A 20,600-nucleotide genomic window follows, 5' to 3' on the forward strand; every position below is an offset into this window, starting at 1 on the left:
TTTGTGAGTTTTATGTTATTTTTGTTAATCCCAGCCAATCACTCCTCTCGTATATAATTGCAAATCCCTTTCTAAAGCAATAATAAACCATACACAAACTCAGGAGGTAGACCGCTCATCTTGGGATCAAGAGATCGCAGGTTCGATTTGTCGAAGTGTCCTTGGGCAAGACACTGAATCCCTAATGCCCCCAATAAGCAGGTTGGCACCTTGCATGGCCACTATAGGTGTGTGTGTGTGTGAATGGGTAAGTGTGAAGCACATTGTAAAGCGCTTTGGGAGGTCTTCATCGACTTGAAAACCGCTATATAAATGCAGACAATTTAGCATTTACAAACGTAACGTGGCACCTATTTACTCACGGAAGATAATGTAGAATTTATAAAAAAGAACTTGTTTGCACAAATATTGACCAAATAAGCCACACAAATAATTATTTTAGCATCTTCTTTCTTTCCCCACTTGTAATAAATTTAATGTTGCATATTGTACATAGCAGTGCAGGATTTTGCAGAGTCCAACTAAACCACAGATGGTTTTAATCCGTAACAGAAACCTACAATTTATAGTTAGATTTGAAACTAAAAGATGTCAAGAGTATCAGTTTGAATTCACTTACTATACTCAATTTCTTTCCTCGCATGACTGAAAACGAAAATATTAGCAATTTATGAAGACTGTCTAAAGATATAATATAATGGAAAGCTAGAGCTCTTGTTGGTGATTAAAATGAGTGGAGAGGTGTTGTAAAAGGATACTGGGATGCTTAGGACGCGTTCTAAGGGATGGACAGGGCACCTGTATGATGCGGCAGGGGTAAACCAGTGAAAGCTGTCGGGCCCTGCTGTTGAACAAAAGAGTGTGTTGTGTCACCCTGACCCGAGTGACATGGCCGCTTTTTTGTGTCCCGTTTCATCTGGAGGGACGAAAACATGACCAACTTGGGTGCCAAGGTGCTTAACTTGTTTGGGCATTTGGGTTGGCCATGGTCACCTTTTTGTGTTTTTATTTGCTACTTTTTCCCTTTTTTTCTTTTCTTTGTTTTTGTATAGGTGTTTGTCTTGCTGTCGATCACCCCTCTTGTGGTATATGACCAAGGTAGATTGATAGATAGCTAGATAGATGATGACTTTGTTGTCCGCTGCCAATTGACTGATATGATCCAGATTATAGCTAAAATGGTCAAGACAAGATTGTACAAAAATTCTGTTGCATGGAAAACGTTCAAGTTGATGGGTATCCTCATGCCAGATCCCTAAGTTGCAAACAGAAAAGACAAGAACAGACAACATGTTTCATTTCTTTATCCAATAATAATATTTTATATTTAAATATCAACGTTTACAGTGATTGGACTCATCATGTGGAAACAGGAAAGGTGAACATGTGCAAACATCCTCCAAACGCATCTTGCACTTGCGTGACCAGTAAAAAAACAAAATGGACAAAACGAAGGAAACAACAAGGACGAAAGTCGAGTAGTTTTGGGAAACTAACTTCCATTTTGTCCAAATGACGTAGATTCTGGGACATACTGCGTTAGCTTGCAGGATGTTTTTGTTTCTTTTAGCAGGCTATCACTGTGCAGGCTCTGCTTGATTGATTGTTTTTAGACAGATAATGACGAAGCAGTTTTCAAGTTCTCATGTCCTCCGGGTTGAACTCTGGCTGCCCCGTTCACCGCATTCTCTCCACAGGAGAACGCGGGTACGCAAAGATTTTTGAAACGCCACACAAAAAGACTAACATTGAAAAATACAAAGCTAAACAGTAAAAAAACATAAATAGCCATCATTACAAAAATATCCAGCCTGTGCGCTGAGTACAAACGTCAACCGTGAGACAAAGTGTGAAGCCCTTAGTCATGTTTTGTAGAGAATTAATTATTCGTTTGTTCGTGTTCTGAATTTCTCTTTCATAAGTTTAAACTGCCAGGGCAGGGACATAGCCGTGTGCAGTCGCAAACGCAGCGTTTTCCCGAAAAAGCCGTATTTTGATCCAAGGGGACATTTCAAGGTGCAATTTTCTCCATCTGTGACTTTTCTTTGTCTTAGTTTGAAAAAAAACGGTTGTGGCCTTTTTTTTCCTTCTTAATTCCACACCAGGTCTAGCAGCTAGCAAGTAGGTTAACAGGGGAGGCCTTTCTCGCGCCTTGCCGGCGCATATCGGCTAAAGCTTGGAGTGGCGAGACGGGGCGGTCAGCTGACGTCTTGCTGACAGGCCTGCGCGTCGGCGAGAAGGAGACGAACTTTGCCCCGCAGGAAATTGACGTGAGCTTGCAGCAAGTCGCCTGCTGTGGACACCCGCCATATGCTTTCCAGGCCCGCCGAGCCGGTGGGCGGCGTGTATTCCTGAAACGCAGAGCAAAACATGAGTTGAAAGAAATGATCAAGGAAAATTGAAATTGAAATATGATAGTGGGTTGTCAGGTCCTTCTAAGGCCTTCTCTGCTGGCCTAAGAATATTTGAATCATGTGATGTTAATTATAATTTGTCCATCAGTACTTATTAAATTATCCGTAATATTCTGTCAGCTTTTTTCAATATGTGTGTTTTAATATTTAAAGGTAGGGGCGTGTAGAGGTGGCCTCAAACAGTGTAAAATTAAATGTTTTCCCTATTAAGTATGTGTTAACGATGCCCAACATAGTTCAAAAAGCCTTTATACATTATTCTTACGCTTTTATCTTACTTTCATCTTTGATGTTTCGACCACTAAGTGTATTACTCTGAAGGGAAGGGGGCTGGTGGGTTGTGGGGTGGGTGGTGTCGGGGTAGAGAGTGATATCATGCACCATTTGCTATATTTCTTAATTGTCGTACCTGAAAGTAACAAAATGACTGTTTCAAATACAGTCCAAATTCCAACCTGAAAAGAGTTTATCTGAGAGCACGTCTAAGAATTTTACATACTTGCACGTGCAACAAAGGGAGCTTCAATGACTGTTTCAGCCACAAGATGGCGTCAGCAAAGACAATATATTTAAAAGCAGTTTTAGTGGGGTTGTCTTCTATGCTATATTACATATTGCAAGTTGTAACTAATTACTTGCGAAAACTGCAACTGTACACAGCATATAAATCATGTACAACTAAGGGGCTGTTTGGAGCACTCGCAGTCAACACAAAAGATTGCGCCATGAAAATAGCTTTTGTTTTTGAAAAAGAAAAATTCTATTTTTTTTTTCTTTTCATCTTTTAAGGGCAAGATCCTTAGGGTTTGCCTGTTCCAGAGATTTTTGTTTGTTGCCGAGAGCACTTTCAGACATTACAGAAAACTTTCCCAGAATACAATAACCAAAGTATCAAAATTATATGAGCAAGTATAACAACATATTTGATGAAATTAGTGAAGCTCAGTTTCCCATGTGTTGGACCTTGGCGATGTCAATAAAAGTGCTACTAGGCATGTGGAGAACAGTTGAGCTCTTGTATTGAAATAAAAAAAAGCTCACTGTTGGGGAAAACGAAAAGGTCACAGCTCATTGAAAAATGAAGCAAGATCATTCATTAATTTTTTTTTCCAGAAATTATTTACCCGGTATGGCTCAGTAAGCCAAACCTGGCGAAGCATTATTTATCCGTTTTGCTGATGAGAAATTTAGCCATGTAAATCCTGTTATCTGCGCTCATTTAGAATTACTGGTAAACTGCTTAATTCTTTACTCTTTTCCCAAGCTAGGTTTTTGGTGACTGCTTTAAAATGAATTTATGATTTAATTAAACGTCACAAATAGAGATACCTTTCGTGCCGAAAGAACTTTGTTAATAAAACAGTGTTGAATTTGTTAACTGTATACATATATAAACTTTATGCATATGAATGTGTATATATTACACATACATACATAAAGGGTAGAGGTAAGATTGGGCCTAAAAAATTTCAGCTCGACCCAACCCGAGTCGCGGATATATAAACCCGAACCCGCCCAAACCCAACAGAATAACTTGATTTGATAAACGAGCCCCAAATCAACCCGAAACTTTAATTTGCCGCAAAAGTAAACCCAAAGCTCTCCTCCATCAGTGAGTACTACAGCGACCAACTGTGCGTTTTGCCTGAACTACGCAGCTTGGGGTTTACTTGGGTCAGAGTCAAATCAAGTGTGCTCTACAAGCACAGCGCAAAAATGGCAGGTTTTGCTCTGTAGTGCACATCTCGGCGACATGCAGCAAACGAAAGTGAAACTGAAAAAAATGGCCCTGAAAAGAAAATAATATTCTGCAGATTGCAAGCTGCAAATAGTGAACGATTTGGCCAAAAGGCAGAAAAAAAGTTTGTAAATCTTGTAAGCTATTGGCAAGAAACAGAAATTATGTCTGACGTGAGGGAGGTGGAAACAGGAAGCCGCACGTATTTTACTCCAACACGAGGAGGAAAATGTCTCTGGATTTCGTGAGTTGGAGTTTAACTGATAGTTTGGTAAGCATTTTCTTTATCTAAATAATTACTTGAGTAAAAGTAAGTGCAATCTGTGTAGATCAGGGGCGTCAAACTCATTTGAACTCGGGGGCCACACGATAGAACAAACATTCTGTCGGGGGCCTGACTAGTAGATTAAAGAGAAAGAAAAAGAGAGATAAAGAAATAAAAGAAAGAGGGAGGGAAAGGGACAAAAGGCAGGACAAAGTAAGAAAAAGAGAGGGAGGCAGAGAGCATAGAAACAAAACAGATAAAAAGTCGTGAGTGAGGGGAAAAAGAAAGGGAGAGGAAGAAAGAAATCCAAAGAGAAATAGAAAGACAGGAGGAGAGAAAAGAGAAAAAGTGCAAAGGGTAGGAAGAGGGAAAGAGAAAAGAGGTAAAAGGAAAAAAGGAAGTTAGAGCAAAAAAGTTAAAAAGACACAGAGAGAGAAAGAAACAAAGAGCAACAAAGGAAGAGAAAAAGAGAGACACAGGGAGTGAAAGAGACAGAGACGGAGAGTGGGAGAAAAGGGGTGTAAAAAAGAGAGAGAGAAAAATAAATACAAGTACAGTGTCTTTGTTCGAGGCACCTGGCTTTGGCAATATCAAGTTGACGTATTTCAACCTGCAGCTTGTTTTTGTCTTGCACTTCTCTGAGTGTTGTCTCGCGGGCCGGATTCAATCCCTTGGCGGGCCTGATCTGGCCCGCGGGCCGCCTGTTTGACACCTGTGGTGTAGATCCTCCACGAAGGAAAAAAAATGGCGAGAGAGAAGCCCGACCAGCCCGACTTATTGTTTAGAAGATCTTATCTCTAATACAGGGTGTCGCAAAACAATGTATACACATGGTAGTAGCCGATAACTCAATTATTTAAACTTTTTTAATAGACAAATCACTTTGAAGATAGGAAATGTATTCCTAGATGATATTGGAAGTTTGAAACGTAGTAGAAGTGCAAAAACAGTTTAGGCGGAAGTTTAACAAAGTACCACCGACACGAGTTACCATCAATTAAGCAAATAATTTGAAGTTCATGGAACTGTTTAGGATAAAGTAGGATAAGATGGAAGACCACGAACATAAATTAAACAAACAAATGAATAAATTCATAAATAGGATGAGATATGAAGTATTATATGGAATACATCATTTGATCTAAAAAATAAGTTTAACAGCAAACTTTTAGCGAGCCTGTTTATAAAATCAGACTTTTAATGGAAGAGCTATGGAAATTTTGCTCCTTAAATTAATGAATACATAAATGAATGAATGAATGAGTGAAGTTTATTTAGGTACAGCACTAAAAATTAAATTCACTAGTCCCTTCTTCATCCATGGGTTTGATCCTACATGCCGAGGTTACCCACCCCAAAGTCGCCCCAGCTAGCTTTTAAAGGACCTGTAAGGAATTATGGCTTTTTTACTCTCTGCTGTCTTCTTGCTCGGGGAATCATGGCAGCCTCTGTCATCTGGTTCATGATGCATGTGCAAGTCGGTGCTATTCTTAGACGTGCTTGAATAAACTCTTTTGAAAAATAAGAACCTGGGACAAGCATGATGTCACTCTTCCCGCACTCCCCCCCATTCTTCCTGCCTTATGTGTTTCGCCCCAAACCGCTTTGCTAAAAGTAAGATAAAATCAGATAGATGCAGTGGAAAATAAAGCATAAGGATGTTTAAATTCATTTGGGCATGATTAACACATATTAAAATGAAATGAAATGATCTGCATTTATATAGCGCTTTTCAAGTCAATGACTTCCCAAGTGCTTTACAATGTGCTCCACATTTCCCAATGGCGGCCTTGTATTGCAGCCATGTAAGACGCTAACCTGCTTATTGGGGGTATTAGGGGTTCAGTGTCTTACCCAAAGACACTTCGACATGTAACACGGAGGAGCCGGGAATCGAACCTGCGATCTCTTGATCCCAAGACGAGCGCTATACCTACTGAGCTACTGCCGCCCCTATTTAATCGAGAAAATGTAACTTTCAACTTTTTTAGGATCATTCTACCTAAGTGTTTGGGGTGCAAGGCGGAATAACTTCGTATTATGTGCTACTTTGAAAGCGGCAGAGGAAGAAGCGTGTTCCGACTCACCGGAATGTTGAGGCTGCGGAGCACGGCGTTGATGCTGAGAACATTCCTCACCAAGTTGTCGATGTGGCCGTGCAGTGCCGTGTTAGTGACCGAGTTGCGCAGCAAGACAAGGCCTTGGTGCAGAAGCCACAGTCCACCTTGGACTTCCTGGGCTTTCTCCACCGCCTGGCCCAAAACACGAAATAACCCTCTAAGCCCGGAAGGAGGCGAAACAGGAATGTCAACGGGTATCTTACGTTTTTCGTTTCCCAGACGTCAAAGTCTACTCTGGTTTGGGGGATGCTGACCGACTGGGACAGGGAGCATCCATCCTGGCACAACTTCTAAGGAAACAAAGGTGGGAGTGATGTGAAGGCACAGCCGGTAAACTCGTTTGCCGTGTCATTCAAGGCCTTACCACAGCAACTTCGGCGTCTTGCGCTTCCTTGATGAAATGGTTCAGGACCCTCAGGTCGCAGATGGGCCTCAGAGGGGACGGGAGGCTCGGGCAGGTCCACTCCAACACCATCAACAGCAAGGCAAGTAGTCCTGGAACAAATCGCTCCGTTGTGATTAATCTGGAAAAGTATGGCTTCTTTGTTTTGGCCAGGTTTTATTTTTCTACTCAACTGGGAGGTACCTACAACTAGGTGTTCCTGGAACGCAATTTTCTCTGTAACGGGTTATTGTTTTGTAACTCGACTGTCATTTTGTCGTGGTGCGTTACTCCACTTCTTATTAAAACCAGATCATGAATGACAACATATTCTTCCCATTAACATATATATATTTTTTTGTCCATTCTCCATTATCCATTATCAGTCAAATCATGATACACCTCACAGCCAACAGGCCGAGACACTTGATGCTAGCCAAGAGGCTAAGCCAAGATCCTGGCTAAAAGGCCAAGAAGCGATCAGTGCGAATGCACCATTCCCAGAGGTACTGCAATACCGGGCCGATTAATATCTAACATAGAACCCTCAAACCAACAGCACAACAACATGAGAGGAGAAAGGGGAGGTGTGTTTCTATTTACCCACAAAGTAAAACTAATACAATTACGGTGGCACCAAAGTACGGGGTTGCTGCATTTCTCCCTACCTATATTGTGATATTTTCCCTACCATATATAGATGGGTAGATAGATATATACTCCCGTCCAAGTAATATTTACAACTATAGAACAAAATACTGAAATCAGAAGATTGGTTTATCCAGGCATATTCGGTTGTGGGTCACCAGTAGTGAAAGTTAGGGAGTGTGTGGGGAGGAGGACTGGCTTTTACAGGAACAACGAAATGAATGGGGCAGACATAAGCACAGAATCAACAGTAAGTGTACTAAATTTCAGTCTTTTTATTTGTGAAATTACTTTTGCAATACACCATGCCTGGGGAAAAAAATACAATGTCTGGAACAGTACCCAGAAATGAATAAGGAAATCTGGGAGAGGTTTGAAGCCAGAAGACAAAAAGGATTTGGAGTGTCCCTGCTAAGTTTTTGTTTGCTGGTGCTTACGATTGCACAAACCCAAAAATATGAAGGGTTCATCGCTTCCAGTGGCTGGTGTACACGTTTTGTTCCATTTTTTTTAATGTTTGGCTATTTTAAAGCATATTTAGGGGGGTTGGCTTCTATGCATCTATATATGGTAATTTGTAACTAGATAGTTACTTTCAGAGTTACACACTTATCTTACCACTTTTTTTGTAATGAGGCCAAATTAAAAGAAGACATTTAGAACTTTGTTACTCTCTGGCGCCATCTTCTGGCTTAAAGTCATGATCACAGCCTCAGCTCATTCGATGTGCATGCAAGTCCGTCCATTTCTTAGATGCACTCGGATAATCTTTTTTTTCATCCTTTTTGCCAGAAGCAGGCGTTCCCTTACTTTCAATATTCTTCAGCTACACTGGCAAAAAAAAAAACCCTGCGTGGGCGAGCGTTACATCACTTTCCGGCACTCCTCAAACTAAATGTGTTCCGCCCCGAACAGCTTCCTCAAAAGTAAGCTGAAAGCCGATAGAAAAATAAAGTGTTGGGGTTCATTAAACTCAGTTGAAATTCGGGATTACGTTTTGAATGAAGTAACTAATAGTTGTAGTAATTCATTACTGTTTTTCAGATTTTAGTCAATATCTGTAGCATAGGTTTTTTAGTGTGTTATCCATATTGTAATAATAAGTAGCATATAGCATTGCTACTTTATATTTTTGGACTGAACCCAGTACTTTGGCAACATACACAAATCATATTGTTAGTGGCAGTAGCCCAGGAGGTAGAGTGCTTGTCTTGGGATCAAGGGATCCCCGTCCGAATCCCGGCTCGTCCGTGTTACATGTCGAAGTGTCCTTGGGTAAGACACTGAACCCCTAATACCCCCAATAAGCAGGTTAGCGCCTTACATGGCTGCAAGGCCGCTATTGGGAAATGTGGAGCTCATTGTAAAGCGCTTTGGGAAGTCATTGACTTGAAAAGCGCTATATAAATGCAGATCATTTCATTTCATTAATGTCAGTTGAATATGATTTATCCTCTACCAAGAATATCAAAAATAAGTGCCGTATTGATGATACGAGGAGTTCAATCCACCAGTGTTTCTCAACCTGTGTGCTACCTAGACCTTATCCAATTTCAGTAAAATCTTTTTGATTAGTTATTTCCAATATAGGCTGTAATTGTGTGCTTGACAAAACACTAAATGAAACATCTTGGCAGCATGGCAAATAAATAGGAGGGCTCCTGTTGTGTTGTCATGTGGGCACACGGCTAAGCCCTTGTGCACCTAGAGCTGAATGCACTCTTTCACTGCAGCTGCGTCACGCTAGCGTGAGATGACACAAAAGATCATCAGATCAAGTTTTACAGATGTGCGGCACGCTTTGCCCCGAGTTCCTAAGAGTACAACGAGATGTCACTGAGGACATGATTTGGGATTATTTTTTAACAATCAGTATGTCCTCATTCCGTCACTAAAATGGGTTTTTCTCACGAGTTGGTTTTGTTAGTCTAAAGTTACATGTAAAGCAAATTAATGTTAACGCCTTTAACAACTAGTCTACTTTTCATTTGAAATACTGTGGCTGGTCAAGTTAAATGACCTAATACCACGTTATACGTTCATCAGAATGAAATTGAGTATATTGAATTCAAATTGGAGTCGACTCGTCTGCACCATATCCCTAATCCACATACAAAACGATCAACAAAATCTGAAGAGCATCCGAACTATTCAACCTGACTTTCAGATTTATGTATTTAGTTATTCCCAATGAGAAGAAATGGCTGTTTACCGATCTGCTCCGTGTTTTTGTGGTATTTATGAATTAGATCAGGCTGTCTAAAAAAATCTCAATGTTGAAAGAGGCACAATAGACCCCTCCACGAAAAACACCATAAGCATGGAGACGCAGTGAAGCTTTTTATATAAGGCTTTTAAGATACGCACATACTGTAATATACAGATACTCTCACCAGGGAGCCACACACGGTTACAGAGCTGCTTGTTACTGACCCCCGCCCTAGTGAAATATGCTTTCAGCTAACCATTGCTAGGACATTTTGCCCTTATTCAGTATTTATTTTACTCAAATTTAAATAGTTTTATTTTGTTTTTGTACTATAAGAAAAAAATAATACAAAATGTTCTGATAGAGCAGAAGTCAGATCATTTCTTTCATTCTAAACAACGTTTTTCAAATTTTAATTAAATTCTAGTTTAATTAAAGAAAATCATGAAACCCATAACTTGCCACCACCTTTATGTGATGAATTTTCTTATTTCCCTTATTAGTGGCCTTATTTTACTATATTTTAACTTCTTTTACAGTAGAATAAGGATTGTATTTATTTTCCACTACATGCTAACTTTGAGTAATATGAGCAAAAGTTTCTACCTTATTGGATGATTTTGCTCATTTCAAGAATACTGAATTATTATATTGCTATATTTTTACTTACTTGTTCAGGTAAAATGAAAATGTTTTTTTTTCCTTATAATTTCCTAAAAATGTGTTTCAAGCATTTTACTAAAACAATATCTACTGATGCCACTTTTTAAAATCTCAAATACTGTATATCGTCTACAATTACAAAAGGAGTACACATATCACAATTTTAAGTAAATGATTGGATAACATGGATTGAACCCTGTGTCAAACTCATGGCCCGTGGGTCAAATGTGGCCCGCCAGATCATTTAATGTGGCCTGCGAAACAATGTTGAGGAAAGCACAAGAGGAGAATGAGCCAAACCATGACTTATCATTTTTAATATGTCCATTGCATGTCGCCAATGCCAGGCATTACTTGCAGAGAATCCGCTGTAGCTGTATCTGCTGACTGCCATAATTAATCTACCAGAGAAAATTGAGGAAACCCGCCTCAATGTTATTTTATTCAAAATGGCACATGGGTTTCTTTACAGAAGTTGAAAGAAGCTTTAGCTATGTTCTATAATATATATAAAATCCAACAGCAACGTTTTTCCATTCAGGTAAACATTTGTAACTTAACAAAAGGGAGAAATACTTTAAAATAATTAAAGCAATCATTGAAATTTGCGTTTTTGATATTTTTGTCACATTCCAGCTTGCATGAGTTTCCCCAAGTTAAATAAACTGTAGTGGAAATAAATGTATTGGTGTTGTTTTTTTTAAATACAAATGCAGAGTTGGTCAACATTATTGAAGGAAAAAAAACTCAATTATGTTTTTTATAATCAAATCTTACATCCTCGAATCATAATTCCATTGTAAGACCCTCATCTCTCTAGCTAAGTCTCAGTTTTTGTGCTAATTAATTTACTGGTGCGGCTCTCGTGATAGTGTTCTTCCTCTGTGTGGCCCCTAAGCTCAATAAGTTTGACACCGGTACCTTATAACCTTGATATTCATTTTCAGGCCTTGACAGAAACATGACACCAGAAAGACATGAAGGAAGTCTTAATGATTGATGTCCACTTTCTTGACCGTCTACTCCAGTGGTCGCCCTCGAGGCTTGCACAAATCATTACCTTCTTTTGCAAACATAGCAAGTGTGTGACTCCACTTTAAGGATTAACTTTGACCTCTTGACTTCTTCCATTGCCTACGTGAGAATGCAGGTACTCGAGTTATCACCTCGCCAGGCGGTGTAATGTCAATGACGAACAAGTCACGTCTGCTGACTTAACTATTTTAAATGGAAGCTTCCGATTGACGGCGGCAAGCAAAGGAGCTTTGCCTACTGACCTCCTTAACCCAGGAATACCGGTAGGTGTGACGCCTGCAGAATCCCGAGCTTTTTTGCAATTGGAAGAAAAAAGGCCACTGTAGGGCAACGACATTTGTAGAAAAATATTTCAGGGCTCCATGATCCAACTCTTAAGGACTATAAGGGCACTCTTAAAAGACTGCAGTTTCACCGCTTTTCACAAGTAGTCACAGATTTTGTAGTCCTGGAATGTGTTGGAGACACATTTAAATGTCACACATTTGTAAAAATGCAGAATGTGAGGAAATAGTACATGGTTTTTGCATAAAATTGATATATATTTCATTGGTATATTACATTTATTTTCTGAGATAATGCAATTTGAAGACCGCATGTCTTGTCTTTGTCATCATTGCCTGTGATGAAATCGGGGGAACACTAGCACCTTAGCAAGTCAGATGCCGTATTGTTTTTCGTGTTGATAAGTCGTAGTGGTTATAAGTGTTTTAGGCCAAGTTTTAGTAGTTTTTGTGGCAAATGCCTAGGCGTTGTGTAGCGGGTAGATAGAGCAATGCAAGAGCAAATATCAAAAGGCCAAAAAGGGGCTAACTGACAAAAATAACACACAGAAAGTTATTAGGGCTGACCCGGACTGATCAGCAAAAGGGGGCCACAGCCCGGGCTACCCAGGAACCAACAACAAAAAGAATCGACAACAACCGCGAAGCCGGCGGGGAGCAAACAAAGAACACAGCAAAACCAGCACTAACGCCAGTCTAATCGATCAAAAAAACACGCAGTGAACAGCCGGGGTAACCAGAAACCAACAGCAGTAACAGCTATTGCTAGAAACGCCAAGCCGTCCAAGAATTAAAATACCAAGGAACTCTTTGAAACCAGCACTAACGTCAGGAAGGTTGATCAAAAAACACGTGGTTAGCAGCCAGGCTAACAGGGAACCTACAATGGAAGGCATTAAAGACGATAAAAGCGAAGATGGCCAGGAAAAAAAAAGCAAGGGTCATGACAAAACCAGCGCCAAGCAACACACGGTGGGGAGCCAACAAGCACCTGCTGAGAGCAAACTAAACCGACTGCTGTCACTGTCTTGTACCACGGACAGACCGAAGAGATCTTTTCTTCCTCATGCCATGAGGCTCTTTAACTCCACCCGGCGGAGTAAAGGCCCACACTAAACCACACCCCCTACATTGCATATTACCGTACTTTTATTGCAGTGTGTATTTTATGTAGCACTATTTAAATACTCTATACAACACGCTACAGTGGGTATTAGCACGTCACATTGGGTATTTGTATATTGTATTCCTTTTGCTTTATTATTGTATTGTTCTCAGCGAAGGGATGCTGCAGGAAATGTGAATTTCCCTGCGGGGATGAATAAAGTATCTATCTATCTAGGAAAGATATTGGAAGCCCCTATGCTAAAGTGGAGCTAGCTTGACAAAATTATACTAACACGTAGCGAAAAACACAGACAAAAAGTCACAATTGCCTACCTAAAAGGAGGTGAATGCAAACAAACGCACCCTGTATCGGGGGCATGTGAACTTACACCACGCAGCTTACAGAATAAGCAGCCAACTCCAAAGAAACAGTCACAAAGCCACCTGCGACAGGGTAAGCAAAGTTCCAAATTCTCCAAGTAGAAATGAGCTGTATGCAATTGCTCTTTACTACAACTGCTGTCTGTTTCGGAGCTCGTCTCATATTTTGTGTGAATGGGATTCACCATTTTGAAAGTGTTGTTTTCTTTCAATGACATCAAATCACTAGAAAAACTTAGCCTAATGGGTCAACTTTGAGAAAATTTCTTTAGTCCCGCAGCATATGGAATATTCTTCAACATACAGTGGAACCTCGCCTTTCAGTTTGAACAAATCGGAGTCCGACCAAAAATGTAGAGAAATTCTTGCTTCGCTGTTGGGTCAAAAAATCGGAGTTCGAACGCCGGTAATGCGTGAGTGTGTACGCTAGGGTGCGATGCTGAGCGGCGTACGAGTGTTTTAGCCCCTTATAATGCCTCCGAAGAAAGTCGGTGCAAGCAGCAAAGTTGCTACAGGTGAAAAAAGAAAAGTAGTGCGTACAACTATTGCATTTAAGAAAGAAATAATTGCAAAATATGAAGGTGTGCGAGTGTCTGATTTTGCTAGGGAATACAGCATGGCTAAATCGACGATCAGTACGATACTAAAGAATAAGGAGGCTGTGAAATCTAGTGATGTGGCTAAGGGAGTGAGTGCTATAAGCAAGCAAAGGCGGTCCACCTGCACCTTCTGCTGACCACCACAAAGGTAAGAAATCCTATCCATAATTATTTTCTTTGTCCTTTTTTTTTTTCATTTTTACACGTTCATGTTAGCGTAATCCTTCGTACGGAAGATTACGATAACGCGGACGTACGATTAGCCTAGGCTAGCTTTGTGTGGGTGTTGGAACGGAGCCCAACTTTCAGGGTGTTGGAACGGAGCCCCCTTTCCAATGAACCGCTCACCACTTGTTGTGAAGACCCGGGTGCTAAATGACTTGTAAACAACCCGATTTTTTTATTTTTACACGTTCATGTTAGCGTAATCTTTCGTACGGAAGATTACAATAACGCGGACGTACGATTAGCCTGGGTTAGCTTTATGATTACGTTAAACATTCAAGGTAAACGTTCAGGGTGTTGGAACGGATTAAAACGATATACATTATTTTTCATTTCATTTCAATGGGGAAAATGATTTCGGTGATCGAACAAATCGGTTTTCGAACAGGGTTCTGGAACGGATTATGGTCGAGAACCGAGGTTCCACTGTATTTGCATAATTGTGGTGAGAACCATAATACGTTCTGTGCCTAATTTAAAAAAATGTTTGGAATACTTTGAATGATAGTGTCTCTCATAACCTTAAACCCCTCAACAGTAACTGCCATAAATAGCCTCGTATGATATCCTATTGTACTGTACATGAACTCCAAAACCGGACTTTTTGTGGATCAGATCTCTCTGAAAACATTTGGGTGCAAGATAAACCAAATTGGGACAAAAATTGACAGGTTTTCAGCTTGCAACAGTTTGAATCCAACTCTCAGGGTACAAAATTGTGGGATTGGTAGATACTAATAGGCGGAACTAATATGGCTGTTTTAGGAGCTGACCGGTGTCATTAAGGGAAACATTAAGCTTGGATGTGTGATTAAAGCAGCATGATATTCTCATCTTGTGAGTCTTAGTCACACAGACAATCTATAGAACATTGCTATAAAAACAACTCAATTTTGGAGGTTGTGGTAAAATACATTTTATGTTTTGGAATTTAAACAAAATCATTTTATGAAGTTTGAAAATAAATATTTTTTTTTTTAAATTGTCCAAATTGTGTTGTTGATGATAAAATGTAAAAAGAGAACTTTTCTTTTTCATTTTCTGTGAAAGCGTTTTTCCGTCGTCTTGGAAAACAATTGAGGTACCTTTTTTCACGCCACAGCTTTTCAACATATTTTTATGTTATTATCTTCACTGAATAATACACATGATAAACACAGTAGACTGTCGTGCTGGTGCGTTAAAGTCGAGCGAAAAGAGGGCCGTATAAAAAAAATGCCTACTTGCCGGAAGCAGAACTGATCAAAGTATCAAACATCACGAGTCTAATAAACCTAATTGAACCTACTGAAGTTCTAACAAATATATTCCAATATTTTTGTATTGCTCTGTCGGTAATCTTAGATTTTCAAAGGCAGAAGATATGAATTTACAGTGTTTTGAATAAAATCCTCATGAGAATTTAATTAAATCTATCTACCTTGGTCATAACCCTCAAGGGGGGTGACCGACAGCAAGACAACACACAATAACAAAGAAAATAAAAGGAAAAAAAATGGCAAAAAAAAACACACACAAAAACTTTTGGACCATGGCCAACCCAATTGCCCAAACACCCAAACAAGTTAAGCACCTCGGCACCTAAGTTGGTCATGCTTTCGTCCCTCCAGATGAAACGGGACACCAGAAAGCGGCCATGTCACTCGGGTCAGGGTGACACAACACACTCTTTGTTCAACAGCAGGGCCCGACAGCTTTCACTGGTTTACCCCTGCCGCATCATACGGGTGCCCAGCCCATCCTTAAGAACGCGTCCACAATCCCACTATCCTTTCACAACACCTCTCCACTCCTTTCTATCACCAACAAAAGCTCTAGCTTCCATTATATTTGACCTCTTTCCTGCAGTGCACTCATAACACCATCCATCCACGTCAATCGCGGCCTTCCTCTTGATCTCCTTCCATTGACTTCTGCTCTGTAGATCCTCTTCAACATTTGCTCCTCATCCATCCTCTCCATGTGTCTAAACCAACCGAGTACTCTCTTATCAACACACTTGCTTAATTTAATTTAATTAAATTCTACAGTATTATTCATGCTCCATCAGGAGCCTTTATTTTCTATTTCAGCAAAATTGGACCAAATCCACCCCAAGAAAGAAAATGACTAATTTCTATCATTCACTCAACTGAACTATTGTTCTCTAAATATAATTGGATTGAAATACAATAAAATGGAAAATAAATTACCCCCTCCAAAAAAACACTTTCTTCAAGGAGTAAAAACATACGGTAAAAAAAATAATCTGCAACGATTATTGCTGTATAAAAAAAATAGTGAATCTCAGGAGGCCGAAGACAACCCTCTACACGCGCGCCGTGACTTTTGACATAGTGTTGAATCAACACAACCTCCGTGTTAGTACAGACTGATGAGAGACAAATTGACACTCCTGGGGGTGGACACCGTAAAAAAAATTGCATTAAATCTCTTTTAGACCACTTTATCAAAGAGAAAACTATCAATGAATCGTACTATAAAATTCCCGTCACTTATCAAATTGAACAATTTTAACAGATATAATTAGGAATGTAGAAGTGCTTCATCCATTATCTGGAAAACAGGATGTTGCCTACATGGTAAAACTGTTGCTTTATTCTGCCCTGCTGGGATGCCAAAAAAGAACTTCTCAGAAAGCTAAATATAAAGACTTCCTTGCTCATCAATTTGCCATGAAGCTCCGGATATTAGTTGAAATTATAAGACCCGCCCCGCTAAAGTGCATTATCATATTTTACAAACCTCATGCTCATGGGAACTGGGGCAGGTTCCTGAGTATTCCAATTATTTGTTACCATTGTTGGGAGTAACGCGTTACAAAGTAACACATTCCTGAAAGCACAATCACTTTTCTTGGTTAAAGTACTCTAAAACCTGATGAATACCATTTTGTAACTCGACTGTCCTTACAACTTGGTGCATTTCTCTGCTACTTTTTAAAAGTAGATCCTAGATCACCATGTTTTCTGTCATTTAGCCGTTCCATTTTTGCTCTCGAAGTAGCATACAACCCTCAATGCGCCAGCAACACAACGCTGATCACATTTCAAAAGGGTGAGCTTGTTTATTTCTAAATGCAGAATAAAACTAAACACAGTTACTGTGGCTTTGTCTCAAGCACAGAGCAAGAGACCACGTAATTTCCACCTTCTGATATTCTCTACAACCCTATATTGTTGCATAAAAGCCGTATTTAAAACTATAAAATAAAGGGGCAGTTATATGCAAATATTTGGTTGTCTCATCAGTAGCGAATGGTGGGCAGCGCATGGGGAGGGGGCGTGGCTTACACAGGAACAACAAAATCAATGCGGCAAACGTGAGCACAGAATTTAGAGTGAAAGTGTGCTGAATTTTGGTCTTATTTGTACAATCATTTTTGCAATACACCATTGGACATTACCCAGTAGTGGAGAAAGAAATTTTTAATTGGTTTCAAGACTAAAGACAAAATTTATATGGAGTGTCTCGGTTGACTTAGGCTCTCGATATTGCCCAAGCCAAGAAATATGAATGGTTCACCGCTTCACAGGTGGGTGTACACGTTCCCTTCCATTTCTTTTATTATGTGGCTATTTTTAAACCGTTTTAGGGGTCAGCTTTTGAGTGTATACGGTAATTTGTAACGTGATGGTTACTTTCAAAGTAATACGCTACTTTTGGATGTCAATAATCTGGGGGATAATGCAATTACCTTTTAAGTGAAGCAACTTTTAACTGTAAGTCAATATTTTTTTTAAATAACGCGCCCAACGCTGTCAAAGAATCTGTAGGGAATTTAGAACTTTGCTACTCTCTGCCACCATCTCATGGCCTAAAGTTATGATTGCAGCCTCAGCTCAATTATGATGCTCATGCAAGTACGTGCATCGCTTAAACACGCTGGAATCATCTTTTTTAAAATCTTTTGGGGAGGGTTACGGTTTGCGTTAGGACTCAACTAGAATGATATTATTCGCAAGGATAATATCAGTTTCCATTGCTGTCCAGATGACACTCAATTATATCTTCCGATGGAGGAATCTACCACACTAAACTGGAAATTTGGAGGCCTGCCTCACTGAGATAAAAGAATGGATGTCACTCAACTTCTTGCGCCTTAACTCTTAAAAGACCGAAATGTTTGTTATTGGTCCATCTAAATGCCGTGACTTGTTCTCAAAAAACTGCTCTGAACATTGACAAATTTAATATCACCCAGAGTGACTCCTTCAAAAATGTAGGTGTCATATTTGACCCCGATCTGTCCTTTCAAACATGTAAAGAATATTACTAGAACAGCTTTTTTTCCATCTTAGCAACATTGCTAAAATTTGCCCTATGCTGTCTCAGTCGGATGCAGAGATTATAATTCATGCGTTTCCTCCCCCCCCTCCTCATGTTGAGGTTTTTGAGTTTTTCCTTGCCCTCATGTGGGTTTTAGATCAGGGGATGGTGTAATAATAGTCTGTGGTTTGCAATAACCTGTGGTCTGTGCCGCCCTTTGACACTTTGTGATTAAGGGCCATACAAATAAACATGACTTGACAAGACATGTTCTTACTTTCACAATTTTCATGCTACACCGACAAAATAAAAACACGCGGAGACAAGCAAGTGTGTTCCGCCCTGAACAGCTTTCCTAAAAGTAAGACAAAACTAGATAGGCGCAATGGGAAAAAAAACATAAAGGATCTTTGAACTCTGTTGGGCATCATTCACAAATATTTTATTCATAAAATATTTAACTTTCAACCTTTTATGGACACCTGAAACAACGCACACTACCTTTTAAGAACGCTAGTCATTTTAAGGATTAAAGGTGGGGTGCGAGATTTGGAAATTTGGGGCTGCGAGCAAGACCAGGAGATGGCGGCAAAGTTACACACAATTTGTGCGCGAGTCCATGCATTTCTTAGATGCGCTCAAATTAAATATTTATTTTCATCTTTTGGGGGGGATTTGGTCAGCTTTTGGACTTTACTAGAACCAGGCCTTTTTCATGCTACACTGACAAATATAATTTAAAAGAAACTGCAGAGACAAGCATGACGTCTATCTCCAGCACTCTCCCCAGGCCCCTTTCCTTTAACCTAAAATGCTCTGTCCAAAACAGGTCTTATAAAAGTAAGAAGAAACTAGATAGGTGCAATAGAAGATAAAGCAGTCTTTGAAATATGTTGGGCATTGTTAACACACATTCAAACGACGCACCCCACCTTTAAGCACTTGCGGCAGTCCGCACTTCTGGCACCTTGTTGTTAACGCGTAATTTTAAGACAAATGAACACCCAGCACGCATAAATCCCACGTAACTTTGTTTTGTTTTTGATGCAGCGGAGTGTGGACTAGGGTCAGAACCTTGCAGCGACGGGGGTCAATATTCCCTCTTTGCGCATTTACGCATGCATGCCAAATCGTGCTTGGTCAGCACATGACGCATCATAAGAACCGGCAACGTTACGCGGCGCTTACCTCTACCTGCGTTCTGCAACATTCGCACACGGCTGCTGCCTCATCTTCAACAACATGCCAGCAAATGTGCATCAAAGAAGACGACAGCCTGGAAAAGCCCCTCAAAATCCCCCCACCCCAAAAAGTGTACAGAAATCTGTGCGTCTGAAGCACGCCCGCTTGCGTCGTACACAGCTCGAGACCCCCTCACTCCCCAAAGTAGCTTGCGTTTTGTATCACTGCTCAGCTTGGGCTAAAGCTTTTTATTGGACTCACCCACCGCGCCGCCTTCTCTCCCACTAGCGCCCTCCCAAATATGCGCAACCCCACTTTTACGCGTGGAAAGGATGAAAGTGATCCCGTGAAAAAACCCACCGGCGAAGTCCATGGCGGTGTCCACATCTCCCCTGCGTCCGCGATACCTTGTCCCGTTAATTGGAAACGAAACTCTTTTGAAGATCCCCGCGCATTTTCCGGTAGGTGTTTCTAAAATCCGATCCTTTTTTGTTTTTGAAATAATTGATGCCCTGGGGGATAGGTTACATTGTCCCAGTGGCGACAGTTCCATAGCCGCTAGAACATATTTCTCTCATTGTTATCCCAACGATGGCCTATCTCTGTTTATAGAGAATGACTCCCGAAAGGTAAATATTGTCTCGATAAAAACGTGCGCAGACTTCCCATCCATTGTTTAGATGCTTTCCATTTGAAGACGTGCGTTTTTCCCCCTCCGTTTTATTTTCAACTGACTCCTAATGTCTGGGAGGCCTGATGAAAGCACACCTGATTGACTTTCAAATTGCACTACGAACTTCACGTCACATTATGTCATACCTATCAAATTCAGCCAATATTCTACCATATTAATGATTGCAGTTCCCTTTATCTAACAATAATACACATTACAAACACAACACTCTATTTACTTAATAACTGATAGCAAGACAGCCTATCTGAATTTCAAATCAAAGATAGTTTGTTTAAACAGGTTCATTCATCAAATAACCAACAATTATTTCAGCATCTTTCTTAGTTATTTCCAACTTGGAGTAAATCCAATGTTACTTACTGCACTGAACAGTACAGTGGAACCT

At 40.2% G+C, this 20,600-nt stretch overlaps 1 protein-coding gene across 2 annotated transcripts; it reads right to left on the minus strand.

Annotated features, from left to right (window-relative positions):
- Positions 1-1,288: 1,288 nt before the first annotated feature.
- epoa (erythropoietin a) lies at positions 1,289-20,201 on the minus strand. 2 transcript variants are annotated; one of them, XM_088348156.1, is made up of 5 exons: positions 19,882-20,201; positions 6,902-7,032; positions 6,741-6,827; positions 6,505-6,669; positions 1,289-2,351 (listed from the first exon to the last, which is right to left on the minus strand). In XM_088348156.1, exons 1-5 carry the CDS (start codon positions 20,072-20,074, stop codon positions 2,199-2,201), a joined length of 729 nt encoding a protein of 242 aa, XP_088204282.1. In that variant the 5' UTR covers positions 20,075-20,201; the 3' UTR covers positions 1,289-2,198. The 2 variants fall into 2 exon arrangements, with proteins under 2 accessions (XP_088204282.1, XP_088204283.1); XM_088348157.1 differs by lacking the exon at positions 19,882-20,201 and adding an exon at positions 19,528-19,742.
- Positions 20,202-20,600: the final 399 nt, after the last annotated feature.

This window comes from Urocampus carinirostris, chromosome 11 (genome assembly GCF_059441175.1).
Source record: "Urocampus carinirostris isolate Australia breed hairy pipefish chromosome 11, RoL_Ucar_1.0, whole genome shotgun sequence".
NCBI classification, from domain to species: domain Eukaryota; kingdom Metazoa; phylum Chordata; class Actinopteri; order Syngnathiformes; family Syngnathidae; genus Urocampus; species Urocampus carinirostris.